Source organism: Schistocerca serialis, chromosome 7, assembly GCF_023864345.2.
Source record: "Schistocerca serialis cubense isolate TAMUIC-IGC-003099 chromosome 7, iqSchSeri2.2, whole genome shotgun sequence".
NCBI lineage: Eukaryota > Metazoa > Arthropoda > Insecta > Orthoptera > Acrididae > Schistocerca > Schistocerca serialis.
In genome coordinates, this window is record NC_064644.1 from 161,716,002 (window position 1) to 161,734,340 (window position 18,339).

At 43.2% G+C, this 18,339-nt stretch overlaps 1 protein-coding gene across 1 annotated transcript in view; it reads left to right on the top strand.

Moving 5' to 3' along the window:
* The window catches only part of LOC126413317 (sorbitol dehydrogenase-like), a 75,224-nt gene that overhangs the window by 19,743 nt on the left and 37,142 nt on the right, over positions 1 to 18,339 (top strand). The window contains exon 2 of the mRNA XM_050083216.1: positions 201 to 234. Coding sequence (XP_049939173.1) covers positions 201 to 234 — 34 coding nt within the window. The remainder of the gene's footprint in view (positions 1 to 200; positions 235 to 18,339) is intronic.

The window sequence follows — 18,339 nt, forward strand, 5'->3', positions numbered from 1 at the left end:
TCCGAAAACTGTTGTTTTCACTACTTCACTAAGGTTTATCCCATAATTTCTGTTTTGCCAGTGTAATTCTTATACTGTCACTAAAAAAAAAAAAAAAAAAACAAGATAAAAGTGGGAAAAGGAAAGAACCGAACGATCTGATTGCATGACTAAAAAAAATTACGTACGAAGCCATTAACTGGTTGCTGTCTATGTTGCAGGAAGAGTGGCCAATCCCGGAGCCGAAGGAAAATGGTGAGTCTATCTTCTCTATATAATAAATTGATGTCGCCGTCTCGTGTCCGTCTGTATATGCAGGCTAATCTGATGAACTGCTGTAAGGAACTGGAGCTGATTTTGGCTAATAAATACATTGATTCACGAGGAAGGTTTTTATACGTAATTTATAAATATTTCGTACAAATTGTCTGAATTTTGATGAATAAAAGTTAAGTTGTGAAAACGATGCCATTGCCACCTAATGAACAACTGCCATAAAACGAGAAAACGGTAATACCTCGAGAACGCAGCAAAAGGGGTCTAATTCGCATCTGTTGTAGAGGGCTAGTAGTAGAGTGTGGTTGGAAACCGACGGTTGTCGAATCGAATCCCAGCTGGGTCTCTTTTTTTCTCACGCCACCTTTTAACCTAACATTCTTCCCTCAATCATGTGGACGTACATATTTCGATTTTTTTTTAATTTTATTTACACGTCAAGCTCCGTAGGACCAAATTGAGGAGCAAATCTCCAAGGTCATGGAACGTGTCAGTACATGAAATTACAACATAGATGTAATAACAGATAAAAATAAATGTTCATAAACCTTAAAAAGAGCCAGTCGATAAGTTTAAGTAAACGCTATCAGCAATACAATAAGAATCAGCTTAATTTTTCAAGGAACTCCTCGACAGAATAGGAGTGACCCATTATTAAACTCTTCAGTTTCGATTTGAAAGCGCGTGGATTACTACTAAGATTTTTTAATTCGAGTGGCAGCTTACTGAAAATGGATGCAGCCGTATAGTGCACACCTTTTTGTACAAGAGTTCAGGAAGTCCGATCCAAATGCAGGTTTGACTTCTGCCGAGTATTAACCGAGTGAAAGCTGCCTATTCTTTGCAATAAACTAACATTGGTAACAAGAAACGACAATAAGGAATATACATAATGAGAGGCCAATGTCAAAATACCCATACTCGTAAACAGAGGTCGACAAGAGGTTCGTGAACTCTCACCACTTATTGCCCGAACCGCCCGTTCCTGAGACAAAAATATCCTTTTAGAATGAGAAGTTACCCCAAAGTATAATACCATACGACATAAGCGAATGGAAATAAGCAAAGTAGACTAATTTTCGTGTCGAACGATCACTCATTTCTGATACCGTTCCAATAGTAAAAATGGCAGTATTAAGTCTTTGAACAAGACCCTGAACGTGGGGTTTCCACCAAAGCTTACTATCTATCTGAACACCTAGAAATTTGAACTGTTCAGTTTCACTAATCATATGCCCGTTCTGTGAAATTAAAACGTAAGGTTTTGTTGAATTGTGTGTTAAAAACTGAGTCTTACTGTGATTTAGCGTTAGTTTATTTTCTACAAGCCATGAACTGAAGTCATGTACTGCACTATTTGAAACCGAACCAATGTTGCACACAACATCCTTTACTACCAAGTTAGTGCCATCAGCAAACAGAAATGTTTTAGAGTTATCCGTAAAACTAGAGGGCATATCATTTATATAAATAATGAACAGGAGTGACGACAATTTCAGAATTCCAGTTTCTGCTTCTGTCAGATAAGCAATCGCAACTGTCACTTTCAGTTGCAGACTCTTCGACCAATGAGCAGTGAATTTCTCAGCTTTTGAACTGTCCTTATAAATATGACCAATAAGCAAAACATATCCACATCTCGGAAGTAGTCTGCAAAAATGAGTCTGCGACAAAGAATTGCGGCAATGGGTCTCACCAGTTCATCACAGGGCGTACTAAGCTTCACAAGAGCAGTATTGTAACATCAGCTAAATACGAGGGCCGTTCAGAAAGTAACCTCCGGTTGATTTAAAAAAATACACCAGGTTAAATAAAAATATTTTAATATATACATCTTACAACTACATCTTTGCACTATTTTTCTACATAGTCTCCATAGCGATTGAGGCACTTATCGTATCTCTTCACAAGCTTTGAAATTCCTTCTGCATAAAAATCACCCGTTTGTGCCTGGAGCCAGCCTGTGACCGCATCTTTGAGCTCTTCTTCGTCATCAAACCGCTGTGACCCGAGCCATTTCTTCAAATGCATGAAGAGGTGATAATCACTTGGCGCCAGGTCTGGGCTGTAAGGTGGATGGTTGATAACGTCCCACTTGAAGGACTCAAGAAGGGCCGTTGTTCTGCGAGCAGAGTGAGGACGGGTGTTATCGTGCAAAAAAACGATACCGGAAGTCAGCATACCACGGCGTTTGTTCTGTATAGCCCGTCGTAACTTTTTTATTGTTTCACAGTACACGTCTTCATTAATGGTCGTACCACGTTCCATGAATTCAACCAACAACACCCCTTTGGCATCCCAAAACACCGTTGCCATCGGTTTTCTGGCAGAAAAATCTTGCGAGGCTTTTCTTGGTTTGGTAGGCGAATTTGAATGTGCCCACATCTTTGATTGTTCTTTTGTCTCAGGGTTCACGTACTTAATCCAGGTTTTGTCACCGGTCACGATTCTGTTTAACAATGGTTCTCCTTCGTCCTCATAACGTGACAGAAAGTCTAATACAGAGGCCATTCTTTGAGTTTTGTGGTGGTCGGTAAAAATTTTGGGCACCCATCGTGCACAGAACTTACGGTAACCCAATCTTGCTGTCACTATCTCGTACAAGAGAGTCTTAGAAATCTGTGGAAAACCAGTAGACAACTCCGACATTGAGAAACGTCGATTTTCACGAACTTTTGCATCAACTGTCTGAACGAGTTCGTCAGTCACCAATGATGGTCTACCACTCCTCTCTTCATCATGAACGTTTTCTCATCCACTTTTAAATAAACGTACCCATTCACGGACGACTCCTTCACTCATAACTCTTGGTCCGTACACGGCACAAAGCTCACGATGAGTAGCTGCTGCAGGGTATCCTTTGGCTGTAAAAAACCTTATGACAGCACGCACTTCACATTTGGCGGGGTTTTCTATTGCAGCACACATTTCAAACTGCCACAAAAACTAAACTAGCGCAGGTACGACGTTCACTCGACCACGGCTTGATGCCGACTGACCTGTTGAGTGCGTGAATGCACAGATGGCGTCGCTACTCCCCCCACAACCCGCACTGTGACCAATCGGAGGTTACTTTCTGAACCGCCCTCGTATATAGTTCAGCGCGTTTTTTTTCTTATTTTTTGTTTTATTTGTGCCACGTCAGCCAGCCTCCGATACATAGTGAATCACGCCCACGCATACACACCCACGATTCGCGTTCAATATTTACATTGATTGTAACGTATCACTTTCGTCACGATGTGCCCCCAGAATTGCTATGGGATCGACAGTTCGATATACAACACGTAACATTCATGCCTCCAGACAGATCTCCTGCTTTGCGCTGCTTACATCGCGTAAGTCACACGAATTCGATGATACTTTTCACTTAACGTTTTTCTCTGAAATTTAGTCTCAACTCTATGCAGTGGACCCCTAAGCAAAATACGCTACGCCACACAAGTCATCTAGACGTCTGGCCGACCTGCTGGCAGAGTAAACAATTGAAGCTTCTAAGTCAATGCAATCAAAAGATACGCTCATTTGTCACACATGTTGATACTTAAAAACTCACTCTTCATAACCTATGGGTACTCTCCGTTGAACTATAATCTTGAAATTTGGCAACAAGCAATGTTTCACACAACAAGAAATGAAAAAAAACAGAAAATTGTTAATTTGTTGTTACAGCACGCGAAAACATATTTCTTTTGTCATTTGTTGTTAGACTTCAAACTTAAAATTAAAGCAGTCTCAAAACTTTTAGAATTCCCGGGACGGATATCTTGCCAGTATCAAGGTCGATAACAGGCAAAAAACCTACAGTTTCTCGATTCTCAGGATAGATGAACTGCCTATGTACGTAATGAAGTTTGTACGGAACCGTCAAAGCGAGAGTCCAATATTCTTACTGGACAATTTATCTTCTATTTCTCTCTCCAGTGAACACAGCCTCTTCACGATTGTCATCTCCGCATTACGTTTGCATCATTTCGTTTCTCTAGTGACTTGCTTATCAGATGTAATCTCAATAGGAGATACTTGAAAGAGGGTCGCTTATCTGAGACTTTGTCAGCTGCGTATGATGATGAAATCGTTATTTATGTTTCAAGCTGCTGTGATCTGTTGGTTACAGATGAGAGGCTGCGTAAGCCTTTCTTAATCTTTTTGCCTCTCGTGCCAGGGGTTTCCGTTGTTTTATCAGATAAGTATGTTACATAAGTAAAGCGTCTCTCATAGTTGAGCTAATTACTGCTGAATTCATAGTTCGTAACACCGCAGCCAATATGGAAACCTATTCGAGCTTCCCGTATTTCTCTAATCTTGTGAACCTTGGTTTGTGTTATAGAGGGCCGGCCACTGTGGCCGAGCAGTTCTAGGCGTTTCAGTCCGGAACTGCGCTGCTGCTACGGTCACAGGTTCGAATCCTGCCTCGGGCATGGATGTGTGTGATGTCCTTAGTTAGGTTTAAGTAGTTCTGAGTCTAGGGGACTCATGACCTCAGATGTTAAGTCCCATAGTGCTTAGAGCCATTCAAACCACTTTTTGTTATAGACGTCACGTCCGATTTAACCCAAAATCAATATAGGAGTTTTTTCGCAGCCACCACTCACTACTGATCATTTCGAAATACTCTCTAAGCCAGAAAGTACCACGAAGGAAATATCCGAATGGGACGTAAATCGGTGGATGTGATGAACGTGTATAGACAAACAAATGTTATAAATTCAGACGCACTGCCTGATTTACTTAAGAGAAACAACTTCACTAGTTCAGCAAATGAACAACGCAGTGGTCTACTTCTGGCCCTTATGCAGTAAGTTATTCGGCTTGGCATTGTTTGACAGAGTTGTTTGATGTTCTCTTTGAGGTATATTGTGCCAAATCCTGACCAATTGGCACGTTAGATCGTCAAAATACCGACTGTTTGGAAGCCCCTGCCCATAATGCTCTAAAATTTCTCAATTGGGTAGAGATCCGGTGACCATGTTGGCCAAGATAGGGTTTGGCAAACTCGAAGACAAACTAGAAACTCTCGCTGGATACGGACGGACATTATCTTGCTGAAATGTAAGCCCAGGATGGGTCACCCTGAAAGGCAACAAAACGGGTCGCAGAATATCGTCAACGTACCGCTCTGCTGTAAGTGGCTGCTTAAGCGTTTCTTAATGTTTTTGCCAGACCTTGTTGTCGGGCCTTATGGAGGGCACCAGGTTGCTATCTACCGCTTTCTGGGGTGTCTCCAGACACTTCTTCGCTCGTCATTGGGGCTGAATTCGAAACGCGACTGATCAATGAAGACAGCTGTACTCCAGTCAATGAGATTCCAGGCTGAAAAACGTGTCTAGAGACGTCCCGGACAGCGGTAGGATTGCAACCTGACTGTCGCCCGCCATACGGCCCGACAACCATGAGTGATTCTCTACGGCGCCATTTGTTTCCACAGCAGGCCCCCTTTGGTTGTCATCCGCGGCGCTCGGCACCTTTACAGCACAGCGGTATGTTCACGAAATTCTACGCCCCGTTTTGTTACCCTTAAGGGCAAGCCATTCTGAGCTTACATTTCAGCAAGATAATATCCGCCCATACCCGGCGAAACTTTCTAGTTTGCCTTCGTGTTTGCCAAATCCTGCACTGGCCAGCAAGATCGCTCAATCCTCCCCAATTGAGAACTTTGGCAGCACTATGGGCAGGGCCCTCCAACCAGCTTGGGATTTTGACGACCTAATGTACCAATTGGACGGTATTTGGCACGATAAATTGTTTGCATAAGGGTCACAGGTAGACCAACGTGCTATTTTTTGCTCGATTAGTGACGCTCTTTGTCTTGAAGTAATCACACAATGTTTCTGGAATTGTGATAATTTATTTGCCTGTGCATTATATCACATCTACCGATTTCCGTCCCATTCAGATAATACCTTTGTGGTGCGTCCTTTTTTTCCTTAGAGTGTACTTTACTGCAGAACCCGCCGTGGTAGCCGAGCGCGCTAACGCGCTGCTTCCTGGACTCGGGTAGGCGCGCCAGCCCCGGATCGAATCTACGACAAGGGCCTGTGTGCCGGCCAGCCTGGAGGTGGCTTTTAGGCTGTTTTCCACATCCCGCTAGGTAAATACCAGGCTGGTCCCCACGTTCCGCCTCAATTACACGACTCCCAGACATCTGAACACGTTCGCACTACTCCATGAATTACACTAGTTGCAGACGGCAGGGGTACACTAAATCAGTCCCGGGGGGGGGGGGGGGGAGGGGGGGTACGGGGTGGCAGCAGGAAGGGCATCCGGCCACCCCTTTCCACTATGAAAATAGACCAAAATAGCAAAAGTCACATTATTGTTTTCAGTTTGATGCTTCTTGTTCCAAGGACTCGTCAGATGCACACCTTCATTACATGGATCTGATGATAGGGACCTGAACTACGAAATAAATGTTACACGAAACTCTTATGTCTAAACGTTTTAGTCTGAGTATCCCAGTTTCAAACAATCAAGTGCAAGTATGATCCAAATCATACCAACTAGACTCTCTCCCCCAATTCTCCGTTGTCCTTTGTTAACTGACTTTCGTCGTCCACCTTTTTTTAATCCTACTCAATCATCATTGTAGCTTCCCGGTTCACACGTCTATTTTCCTCCAGACATTCATTTCGAAGGCTAAACTTTGCTTAATCACAGTAGAAAGTAAAGTGTAAAGTTAGAATGCAGTACTAACCAGCGAAAGTAGGACAAACCTGCAAAAATTTTAACAGCATTAAGTGCATGGGTGCTATGACGACGAATTAAAAAACACTCGGTTCCCTTAATCAGAGCTTAGTTTCCGAAATATATTGCGGTTATTGAGTATAAATTTTAGTAACTTATTATTACTGATTTTGTTTTAAAAGTGACTGAAAACTTGAGACTTAGCATATACGTGAAGAATTTCTCATTAGGTTTTGTCATTTTGTTTGTCTAAGAAATTCACACTTCAGCGGCTACTTGGCATTGTCTTCGTCGCCAGACATAAACAACTCCTCGCTTTTCGCAGACGTCAGTTGCTTGCTGTAGAACTAAGCACGTTACAAGCTTTCTAGAGGAGATAAAACTACGTTCTGAACATTTAAGAGCAGTTGCCACTTCTACACTACTGGTCATAAAAATTGCTACACCAAAAAGAAATGCAGATGATAAACGGGTATTCATTGGACAAATATATTATACTAGAACTGACATGTGATTACATTTTCATGCAATTTGGGTGCATAGATCCTGAGAAATCAGTACCCAGAACAACCACCTCTGGCCGTAATAGTGGCCTTGATACGCCTGGGCATTGAGTCAAACAGAGCTTGGATGGCGTGTACAGGTACAGCTGCCCATGAAGCTTCAACACGATACCACGGTTCATCGAGAGTAGTGACTGGCGTATTGTGACGAGCCAGTTGCTCGGCCACCATTGACCAGACGTTTTCAATTGGTGAGAGATCTGGAGAATGTGCTGGCCACGGCAGCAGTCGAACATTTTCTGTATGCAGAAAGGTCCGTACAGGACCTGCAACATGCGGTCATGCATTATCCTGCTGAAATGTAGAGTTTCGCAGGGATCGAATGAAGGGTAGAGCCACGGGTCGTAACACATCTGAAATATAATTTCCACTGTTCAAAGTGCCTTCAATGCGAACAAGAGGTGACAGAGACGTATAACTAACGGCAGCCCATACCATCACGCCGGGTGATACGCCAGTAATGGCGATGACGAATACTCGCTTCCAGTGTGCGTTCACCGCGATGCCGCCAAACACGGATGCGACTATCATGATGCTGTAAACAGAACCTGGATTCATCCGAAAAAATTACGTTTTGCCATTCGTGCACCCAGGTTCGTCGTTGAGTACACCATCGCAGCATAGCGTGGCCTACTCGTTACCCCGATTTGAATCCCATAGAGCATGCCTGGAATGCACTAGGGACACGGGTTGCATCTCGTCAGCATCCACCAACCACTCTCTAAGACTTGCGAGCAGCGTTGCAGGTAGAATGTACGTTATTGGCTCAACATGAGATTGATGACATGATTCACATCGTTCGTCACGCCTGTATTGCTGCCAGACGTGGTCAAACCCCGTACTGAGCACATTAATGTGTGTGTAAATCCGTTAAGTTGGAAAAAACAAAGAACATTTTTGTCTACCGTTATGCATGTTGAGTTGTTTACTTTCTGTATTCTCTATACTGTTTCTACATGATTATACTGTTCTGTCGCAAAGTAAATGCAAACTTGCAAAATTTCGGTTTGTTGCTTTAATTTTGGACATCAGTGTATCTTCTGACGAGATGTTTTCTGTAAGATTATGTAAGACTAGACGTGGTCTGATGATTGCTTAGAGCTTGCTTCAGACTGGTTATGAGTGAGGCGGAATTGTTTATCTGGTCTGTGTTAATTTCATTTGAAACAGGTAATTAATTTATGAGGGCGCTGTGGGACTATCTCGATCTCCAGAAATTGAGATCACACTCGAGTTGTAGAGTTCAAAATTAAATCCGACCTCGTATTACACATTAAGACAGCACTAAACCACATGACGTTGTTTGTTGCATTACAAAATGTGATAGAGAGTTTGTATTGATTTTTGTTGTTAATTCTTCTCTACGTTGTCATTATGCAGTTTTATACGTCCCTCCCACCGTTTCTTGACCTTACGAATGCGTTGATTGTAAAATTCTGCAGATTTTGCCTTAAATCACCTTTCCACTTCATTAATGGCGTTATCTACGTCGTCAAATCGACGACCACACAACGGATTCTTCATTTCTCGGAACAGTAAAATTAACTTGGCTCGAGATGGGAAGAATAAGGCGGACGTTGCGAGGTCTTATCGCCACATAGCTTCATTTTATCAACTGAAACAAGCCAGTGCAGTGTCAGCCAGACGACGAACGCCTCCGGAGAGCATACGCGGCGTTTCTTAATCAGAGCTTCTCGTAACTTCTCCAGAAGATTGCTCCTATATCTGCCAGCGATGATTTGATCCTTGGCAAGATATTATGTGAAGATGACTCCACGATAGTCCCAAAAAACTGAAGGCATGACTACCCCCGGCTGACTTTGCATTTGGGTCTTCTGTCAGAAGCATGTAACCACTTTGGAAATTTCTTTTCCACTTCGACAGTGCGGCTGGTTCCGGCGGAGGTTCGAGTCCTCCCTCGGGCATGGGTGTGTGTGTTTGTCCTTAGGACAATTTAGGTTAAGTAGTGTGTAAGCTTAGGGACTGATGACCTTAGCAGTTAAGTCCCATAAGATTTAACACACATTTAGGCATTTGAACATCTTTTTCACTTCGCAGTAGAGCCATAAAAGGGGCAATCATTTCCATAAACAGCCGACATCTCATCACAGATTTCTCGGGCACTGCTAGCTTTCAAATTCAGGAACTTCGTCACACTATGAGCCTCAATTTTCTCCATTTTACACCTCAGTGAAATTTGACACTCCCTGTAACAGAAAAGGACAAAATTAATTGAAATTTTGAACATCATGCCCTGGGTGATCGATGATAATATTGATAAAATGTCCGGGAGATAATGATAACTTTACGATATCCCCTCGTATGTCTAGTGATGTGTTTGTTTGTACTGACTCGGGTATTGTGCCACCATTCTCGACAGTAGTATCAATTAACTTGTAGCATCGACACAACCTATCAGATAGTGCTTCAGAAAGGCTCCACATTTCTCTCTGATTCGATCTCCAGAGCAGATTTTTATTTCAGTTCCACAATACCTTCTAAATAAATTGGTGACGTGACAATCATTTGCTGTTTTTGGCCATTATTATTCGTTTGTGGAAGCAATTTTACATCTCTCTAATGATTTCTTTATGGTGTTGCACTTTTCTCTGCCAAGCGGTGCAGAATCTTGCTGAGCTCATGACGGTTCATATGATAGTATACAGTTATTGCGTTCGTGACGACATTTACCGTTCTTCCCAGAACGACGTAAACACCATCTTACTGCGAAGTAAAAGTGAAGTCTCGTGGAAATTGACGTTTCTGCCTAGGCAGATCACTGTTGCATGGATACAATGTGGCAGTACTTAAAGGGAGAGAGAGGAGAGAGAGAGAGAGAGAGAGAGAGAGAGAGAGAGAGAGAGAACGTGCAATATAAGACAACGGTTTTAGTTACAAATGCTCTTACTTTTCTCTACTTTTCATTTCTAGATGCATGTGCTTAATATATCAGTTTTCCGTTGAGCAGACTCCGTTTCTGGAGTGCTACCTTCTTACTCACAGACTACGGCATAACCTTTTTATTTTGGTTCGAAATGTTTTACAGAAACAGATTTCTTTTGGGGTAGGAAGAAATGAGAATCAGACGCTGACAAACCTGATGAACAGGGCGGATAACGCATCAGTTCATACATCAAAGCCCTCTGTCTGCCAGTCATCTAAAAACCTCTGTGAGCAAGTACACAATACAGAAAAAAGATAATTTTTCTTGTCCAAACCGGGCTTCTTCGTTTGTGTTTTAGCCTTCAGTCAGAACGGACAATTTGGGTACTATCAGTGAATTATTATTGGTAATCAATGTGACAAATTCCTGTGATCACAGAGAATACTAGACTTATCGTTTTCGGCTAATGAACTTTACTCCTACTCCTTTGAGGTGGGCCACTGCTGCTTGATTGCATTTCCGCTTCTCATCCCACTTACGTACCAGTACCATCCTCACTATCAAATCCTTGGAGGATAATCGGCTTAATTCTTTTTAAAGCGCCTTAAATAATGCTGAAAATTCAGTTTCGCATTTGCTATTGGTCAGTATCCAACAATTATGGCACCTGCAGGGGCTACACAAAAATGTGGAAACACAAAAAAACACATTACCATTTCTAAGACGATGTAGGAAAGGCGTTGACATTTAAAACAGCTTCCAGTGGTCTCGGAGTGATAAATACAGGTCCTCTACGGTTTTCAAATTAGTCTTATAGCATTCTTCCAGCAAAATAGTGGAAAGTTGAGGTAATGATGATGCAGGTGGATAGCGATCAAGCACTCTCCTCTCCAAGCTAGATCACAAAGGTACAATAACATTGACAACTGGCCATTGTTGCGGCCACGGGAGATGCGACAATTCGTTCTCGTGCTCACAAAACCGGTCCAGGATGATGCAAGGTGTGTGAACAGGGGCCCTGTCATTCTTGAAACGCATAATCAGTTGTACTGTAGTATAGACCTGATGAGCCAAAATGGTCACATAATTCTTGGCAGGAACAAGACGTTGCAGAATAAAAATAGGACTCACGGAATATGACGATATGGCTGCTCCGATAGTCACCCAACCCCCTCCATGTTTCATCCTTTGGACGTAAACTCGGCTAGAAATCGTAAACTGAGTGAAAGAAGACCATCCGGCCAAACGAATTTCTTCCATTCCTTTATAGTCCACGTTTTTTGGCTTCTGCACCATGTTTCCTTGTTACGGATATGGGCATTTGCATCACTGGTGACTGGTTTTGAAAACACAGCACGCCCTGCGTATGGAATGCTTTCGTGTTGTTTTTTTGCACAGTTCACGACTGCGACATTCAGTTCTGGAGTAACTTTCGCAGACTGTCTGTCCGCCATCACTCAGCACACACTTCCGATTGCGTTGTGACTTGGGGACGATGGTTTTCCGCTTTCGAGCTTCGAAATGGCGCCTCTTGAAACATCGCCGGCCGTTGTGGCCGAGCGGTTCTAGGCGCTACAGTCTGGAACCGCGGGACCGCTACTGTCGCAGGTTCGAATCCTGCCTCGGGCATGGATGTGTGTGATGTCCTTAGGTTAGTTAGGTTTAAGTAGTTCTAAGTTGATGATATCAGATGTTAAATCCCATAGTGCTCAGAGCCATTTGAACCTCTTGAAACATCAAACACTTCCAGCACCCTTGTCCACGGAAGCACGTACTATACGACCTTAACAGTTTGCCAACGTCCGATATAAAGCACTCATAACCACTCAAATTATGTTCTGAACACGTCCTACAAACCTCATTGAAGAGGAGGAGGAGATGATTAGTGTTTAACGTCCCGTCGACAACGAGGTCATTAGAGACGGAGCGCAAGCTCGGGTGAGGGAAGGATGGGGAAGGAAATCGGCCGTGCCCTTTCAAAGGAACCATCCCGGCGTTTGCCTGAAGCGATTTAGGGAAATCACGGAAACCCTAAATCAGGATGGCCGGAGACGGGATTGAACCGTCGTCCTCCCGAATGCGAGTCCAGTGAGCTAACCACTGCGCCACCTCGCTCGGTCCGCATTGAAGACATTGCACAGGTGCCGTTCGTGGTAAGATACAACAGTGCAACCTCCAGACTTGACTAGCATCTGCATTCACTGTATGTTCAAGCATACGTTCCTCGCGGTTTTTCGATATTTTTCTCAAAAGCCTGTAGCTGCCTGACGCCGATCTATCTCTTTCTTCTGATACGCCTGTAGCGTCAGTTAGTTCATACACTTTTGGTCGCCTATCGTCCAATACAAAATTGTATGTTTCTTAAGTGTTTTCATCAGGGGATATTGTTTTGTAACATTTTAAGTGGATCAAATTTGGAAATTTGTGGGAAGTTCTGTGAGACCAAACTGCTGAGGTCATCGATCACTAGGCTTGAACGCCACTAAATCTAACTTGACCTAACTTACGCTAAGGACAACACACACACCCATGACCGAGGGAGGATTCGAACCTCCGACGGAGGATAGCCCCGCGAACCGTAGCAAGGCGCCCAAGACCGCACGGCTACCCCGCGCCGCAAAATGGAACAATTCTTAACTGAAGTACGGTCACGTTTCAGTCCGACAGCTGTCTTAAGGGTCGAAAGTGGACTCCTAATAAACCTTACCTAACTTGGGCTGAAATTGCATTGACAGTAAACCGCCTGAAGCCAAAATTTTGTGACAAGCATTATTACAATTTATGGATATCGACGAAACACACGCGACATGACTGCTTGAAGAGGTCATATTCACCAGAATATTCCCTATGGCCTAGGTAGGTTAAACGATACTTGATTTTCGCAATACGTACCATGACAACAAAGTTCTAATGACCAGCGTCGTCTCTGTGGCAGATCGAGAAACATTCACCTTGCCCTCATGATAACACAGTTCATTCGTGAAACACATATTAGTACCAGTACATTTCATCAAAGACTAATGGAGTAAATTATCCCGATACATCTTTCAGCATTCTTCGCATTACTCACTGTCTACTTGTGTGTCTTCTCATAAATCGACAAATTAGCCTAAACAGCCACCCGGGGTGGCCGAGCGGTTCTAGGCGCTACAGTCTGGAACCGCGCGACCGCTACAGTCGCAGGTTCGAATCCTGCCTCGGGCATGGATGTGTGTGATGTTCTTAGTTTAGTTAGGTTTAAGTAGTTCTAAGTTCTAGGGGACATTTGAACCTAAACAGTGAGGATATCTCTCTCTCTCTCTCTCTCTCTCTCTCTCTCTCTCTCTCTCTCTCTCTCTCACACACACACACACACACACACACACACACACACACGCACAAAACTGGTTCAAATGGCTTTGAGCATTATGGGACTTAACTGCTGAGGTCATCAGTCCCCTAGAACTTAGAACTACTTAAACCTAACTAACCTAAGGAGATCACACACATCCATGCCCGAGGCAGGATTCGAATGTGCGACCGTAGCGGTCGCGCGGTTCCAGACTGTAGCGCCTAGAACCGCTCGGCCTATCCGGCCGACACACACGAAACAGTCCTCAGTAAATGTACCTACTACACTGTCTTGGAAATGATCACGATAGTAGATAAGATGTAAATGGATCGTGTTCCCTTAAGTGTGGAGAGGGTTACACGCCCATCAGATTCTTTTACTTCTGCGTTATCTGCGCCAAAGTGTTTCTGGTAAATGCCTGACTTCACCTGTTCTTTACAGATGGCGTAATGAAAGATGTTGTAATCAAACATAAATGAACGTCTATACTAAATGGAAATTTCCCCAGGGTCATTGCTTAAAGCACCTTCTCGCGATAACGCACAATGCTACCGTTCGATGCTGATGTGAGAATAATACTTGAGCTGCCTTTTGCGTTATCAGCGATACCTTGGCACAGATTACAGAAGTACTTTCGTGTCACACGATCGTCACACCCCGAAATAATCTGCATAGTAAGTAAATGTTACTTTTCGTCGATAACAGCTCTTCCAGTCGCCAGATAACAACACGTAGACATTAAGAATTTGCTTGTCCGTACAGGTTGTCTTAATACAGATACCTGTACCGGATTCAGTGCGTTTTATTGGCACTTAAAATCTCATTAACTATGCAACTTTTTTAGATGCTTTTACTGAACAAAAACCCAGCTTTTCGATGCGGTGGAGAAATTGCTTAAAATGATATAGATTCTGAAGTATACACAGGTTTCCGTACTGGGACGGGACGGGGGGACTCGCAAAAACAGCATTACATAGGGACAGTCTGGAGTAGCTCTCAAGAAAGTGGCGAATATTGCAGTGTTGGAGAACGCCACTGCATAAGAAACCAACAGCGCTGCCAATTCACTTGGAAAATTTTTACTTAACACACATTGGCGTGTTTCAGTGGTTAATCGGTGTTGGGAAGGGAGAGAAGATAACCAACATAACTGTGGGGAAATATAGAAAATGTAAAGTTACTAACCAGTAACTTTTTTTAAACAGTTACAGATTTTATGTTCAGTTGTTTTACGGAGAAAAAGTGCATCAAACTCTGTCCGTTACCCCGTCAACATTCTGAATTTTTAGGAGCAAAGATTGTGGAAAAGTGAGTTGTGAAATAAACATTGTTGCAATCAAAAACGGTGTTGGGTTTACTTAGATTTCACACTAAACATAAGGAGTAAACTCCCAAGAGTAGTGACCCCGACGTGTTAAGAAAACATGATAGAAAATGAAGACTATAGATACTCCTAAGAAAAACGCTACAGCTCTAGGAAAAGTTGACATAGACTACGACGGTATGAAATTGCCGCCATTTTGTGTTTGGAAACCCGAAATCTGTTTCTACCAAGGTGAAGGGCAATTTCTTATCGCCTGGCATAACAAATGAAACTGCACAGTTTAGTTGTTTACGTAGTCCAGTCACATTGTGACCATCTCCTATGTTCGACATTAGCGTGCAATAACCGCTCACAGAACGCAGGTGGCAGCACTAGTAATTGAGGATATGTGAAGTGTGTGGGGAGTGGGCGTGTTGGGGGCGAGGGGAAGGAGGAGATGCGAAGAACATTACAGTCGTTTTCGTAATGCAGAAACAGAGTGATACGTCTGACATGCAAAAGGGCATGATCGTTTTCTTTCGGGTCAGGGGTGGAAGTTTGTAAACTGTTCGGATGCCGCCATGCTTAACGTATATTGTACTTGGCAAAATGGCGCTACCCAAAACTGGCGCGCCGAGATAGCTGTGGTGCATCATGGGCCGTAGATGACAGGGGTGAACAATAGCTGTGGAGATGTGTATGGGGACATAGACAGGCTACTGTTGAGCAACTGACCACCCAGGTGAACCAAAGGGCTGCCAATAGTGTCTCCTCAACGAGCGTTCAGCGAACGCTGATCCTCTGCTTCAGGCTTCTGGTTCATGCATCCATGCTGACAGTTATTCATCGGCAGTGAAGGCTGTATTTTTGCACACCAATATGGCAAGTGGACGTTCACTGAGTGGCGAATGACGACCTTTCCAGATGAATCAAGTTTTTTGTTCCACCTGACAGATGGCCATTGGCGTGTAAACGAGGGAACGTTATGATCTGGAGAATGTTTTCGTGGCATTCCCGAAGCGAACTCGTCATTCTGGAAGGCGCAATGAATTAACACAATGCCTCTATCCTTGGGGACTAAGTCCATCCCTACATGCAGTTTGTTTTTTTCCTCGGCACGATGGCACCTAACAGCAGGACAATGCAGTGTGTCACGCACCTCGTAGTGCACATGCGTGGTTCGAAGAGCACCAGGATGAACGTATTTCCCTGGCCACCAAACTCCCCGATTTTAATCCAATCGACAGTATGTGGGAGTACCTCCATGGGACTCTTCGCACCTTGTATCCTCAACCGAAAAACTTAGTGCAGCTGGCAACAGCACTGGAGTCGGCATGGCTCCATATTTGTCAGTACCTTCCAGGACCCCACTGACTCTCTTCCTGGAGTTTCCGCTGCGGTCCGCGCTGCAACAGGTGATTATTCAGACTTTCGACAGGTGGTCACATTAATGTGCCTGGACAGGGTATTAGCGCAACTGGAGCCACGATTTCGTGTAAACGTATGGGATTTTGCTGCTAGTCCCGAGTGAGTCAAATTAATATTCCTTTGCTACAGAGAGACTCTAAACAGTGTTCTGGAGAATGTTTTTGTTGTTGTTGTTGTTGTTGTTGTGGTCTTCAGTCCGAAGACTGGTTTCATGCAGCGCTCCATGCTACTCTATCCTGTGCAAGCTTCATCTCCCAGTACCTATTGCAACCTACATCCTCCTGAATCTGCTTAGTGTATTCATCTCTTGGTTTCCCTCTATGATTTTTACCCTCCAATACTAAATTGGTGATCCCTTGATGCCTCAGAACATGTCCTACCAACCGATCCCTTCTTCTAGTCAAGTTGTGCCACAAACTCCTCTTCTCCCCAATTCTATTCAATACCTCCTCATTAGTTATGTGATCTACCCATCTAATCTTCAGCATTCTTCTGTAGCATCACATTTCGAAAGCTTCTATTCTCTTCTTGTCTAAACTATTTATCGTCCACGTTTCACTTCCATACATGGCTACACTCCATACAAATACTTTCAGAAATGACTTCCTGACACTTAAATCTATACTCGATGTTAACAAATTTCTCTTCTTCAGAAACACTTTCCTTGCCATTGCCAGTCTACATTTTATATCCTCTCTAGAACTGCAGTTAGACGAAATGAAACCAGTTTAACTTTTGTTAAAAATGAAACGAGGTTATACGGGAAAAATGTCAATAAAAAATTTTGAAAACTTCATTGTCAGACTAACTTCCCAGCCATATTTTAACTATTTCTGAAGAAGGTGTAGATAAATTGGCTTTCATGACAGTCTGAGTCATGGGCGTACAATCAGTTAATGAAGTTCAGTCAGTTCCATCACAGAAGTTGTCATCAGCTACAAGTTCTACGTTACATTTAGATGAGTTGTGCGCATGAATCGACGAAGAATAAAGTCAACTAAGAAACACAATGAGAAAGAACACTGTTACTGCCATTTTCCTTTTGGCACTGATTGCAAGCCAAAATAATGTGTCCAGCGTTGCTACCGGGAAAATCGGGTGAACGGGAATGTTTTACCACACATGTTGTTACATGCCGGCAATAATCGTATGTCTGTTGGAGATAGTACTGCAGAGCTCTTGTTAGTGGTAGCCAGCGGAGCAGATGTCTGTCCTACCTGCAACAAAAAGATGGTAAGGATAAAGCGGCTGCATAGAAACTGTTGGCAGCAAATAGGTCTCCAATTCCAGTCTGTGGCTTAAAGATGCTTAATACTGACCTCGGATTAAGACGTTATTTTCAATGGTCATTATCAGGTACGGTACGTCAAAAGGCATGTTAGACGCCGATTTTCGTCATAATTTTCACATCCTCGTCGATGTTTAAAACAAAATATTAGTAACAACACTCAGTTGGAAACGAAAGGGAATGTAACATTTATTGAAGCAGCTGGTTCGCTTAATTTATTTCATATCTGCTGCGAATTTTCGGAAATTTTAAAGAAATTTCTTGAGTTAACGAAACCCCATGTCGAGCTAAAAGAAGTAAAACACTGTGTTCAGCATTATATCTCAGTATCTAGTGGCTCTCTAGCCATATGCAAGTCTCGTAGATTAGATCCTCACAAACTGTATATTGCGAAACAAGAAATCTAGTAAATATGAAACCACTACATTATTCATCGATCTAAACCGCAGTGGGCCTGTCTTCTAAACTTGGTCACAAAACCAGAGAGCCACTGTCGTGTTTATGGAGACTGTCGCCGTCTAAATGACTGTACCCTCCCAGATATCTATTCAGTTTCACGAATAGGTATCAGCATGATCCGTCATGGAAAGAAAATACACACAT